General features: G+C 24.9%; 1 protein-coding gene across 3 annotated transcripts in view; it reads left to right on the top strand.

Annotated features, from left to right (window-relative positions):
• The window catches only part of LOC100574933 (PAX-interacting protein 1-like), a 16,305-nt gene extending 15,289 nt beyond the window's left edge, over positions 1-1,016 (top strand). For all 3 annotated transcript variants that reach the window (XM_016809383.2, XM_016809378.2, XM_003240792.4), the window contains exon 13: positions 343-1,016. In XM_016809383.2, the coding sequence (XP_016664872.1) occupies positions 343-374 (32 nt within the window). In that variant the 3' untranslated portion in view covers positions 375-1,016. The remainder of the gene's footprint in view (positions 1-342) is intronic.
• The last annotated feature ends 432 nt before the right edge of the window (positions 1,017-1,448 follow it).

Raw genomic sequence — 1,448 nt, 5'->3', positions numbered from 1 at the left:
GAAATGTTTGTCCACTTCTCTGCTCATCAAAAATTTGAATATTTATAACGCATAAACTACTAGCCCCAAATTTGATTTTCGTGTACCTATCAAAATACTAAGAAAAATATTCTACTTTTAATATAAAATTGAAACCCTATGTTGTCATTCAAAAAATTAAAAAACTTAAAAAATTATAAGGAAAAAAATATTTAAAAATATATTTTTTTAAGAAAAACGTTGTTTTATAAGCAATTTTGAATCTATGTAATAAAATATTTTCAAAAAAATTTACACTTTTTGAAATAATGAGTGTTGTTTGATAAAATAATCACCCGGTATATCATCATCAATTTTTTTCAGGAGAACAAATAAAGATAAATAACAATCATTGAAAAAGAACAGCAATCGATTTTGTGAATTTACGACAGCCTACTTGAAGTCAAATCAAGACTGCATACTCATTCAACATATTATGTAATAAAGCTTTAGTTGTAACAAATTAATTAATTATTATTGCATATTTTATAAGTAACAATATGATTAGTATTAACACGTTGACTGCGTCGCTAATTGGCGTCATAAGTATCATTAGCAACGCGTTTGACGCTATATGACGTCTAATATACATTTAAAATAGATAGTTTAAACTTCCCTACACGTGGCTGAATGTTATTATATTATTATTTAGCATGGATTAAACGCATATTTTTAAATATGTATATGTACAGTCTCTTCATTCTTTTTAAAAATGTATTTTGTTTTTACTTTTATCATACGCACTGGGTGAAAACTGCAAAAATACATATGCAGTCTACGTGTTAAAAGAAATAAAATAAGGTACCTAATTTCAATTGTCCTCCAAATATTAAAAACATGTATACATTTTTTTTTATTTCAAAATGTATTTTATTTTATGTATGGAATTATGACAAATTATTTGATTTGTATTTATAATATATGCACTATTACACTCATAATGTCATAAATAACACTCTTAATTTAACATATAATTACAGTCACAATTTTTACTATAACCATTTAAAGAAATTTTTATTTATTCTTAGAGCAAATAATATGCTCCACTGAAGTATTCGTGTGGGGAGTGGGGACCAGTGTTGAGCAGTATCTAAATAAATGTATCTAGATAAAACTACAGCATCTTTATCTCATCTAGATAAATAAAATATTAGGTATCTGATTGTCATCTAAGATCAATTGTATGCCTATCAAGATAAATCGGTATAGTAGATATAAATATATCTAGACAAATAAATAATTTTTAGTTTCGATTAATTTATTAGTGGTTTGGTACTTTTAATTTTTAATTTAATTTTATTGTTGATAAAACAAAATATTATTTCACTATTCCTGAAAATAAACCAGAATATATATTTTTTTTTTTCATAGCAGGAATTGTATTGATATAGCCATATAGGTATAGAGTATCTCGGCACATTATCGCTGAC

Source organism: Acyrthosiphon pisum, chromosome X (genome assembly GCF_005508785.2).
Source record: "Acyrthosiphon pisum isolate AL4f chromosome X, pea_aphid_22Mar2018_4r6ur, whole genome shotgun sequence".
NCBI lineage: Eukaryota > Metazoa > Arthropoda > Insecta > Hemiptera > Aphididae > Acyrthosiphon > Acyrthosiphon pisum.
Note: the sequence above shows the minus strand (reverse complement) of the source record. Positions and strands in the feature narration are given on the sequence as shown.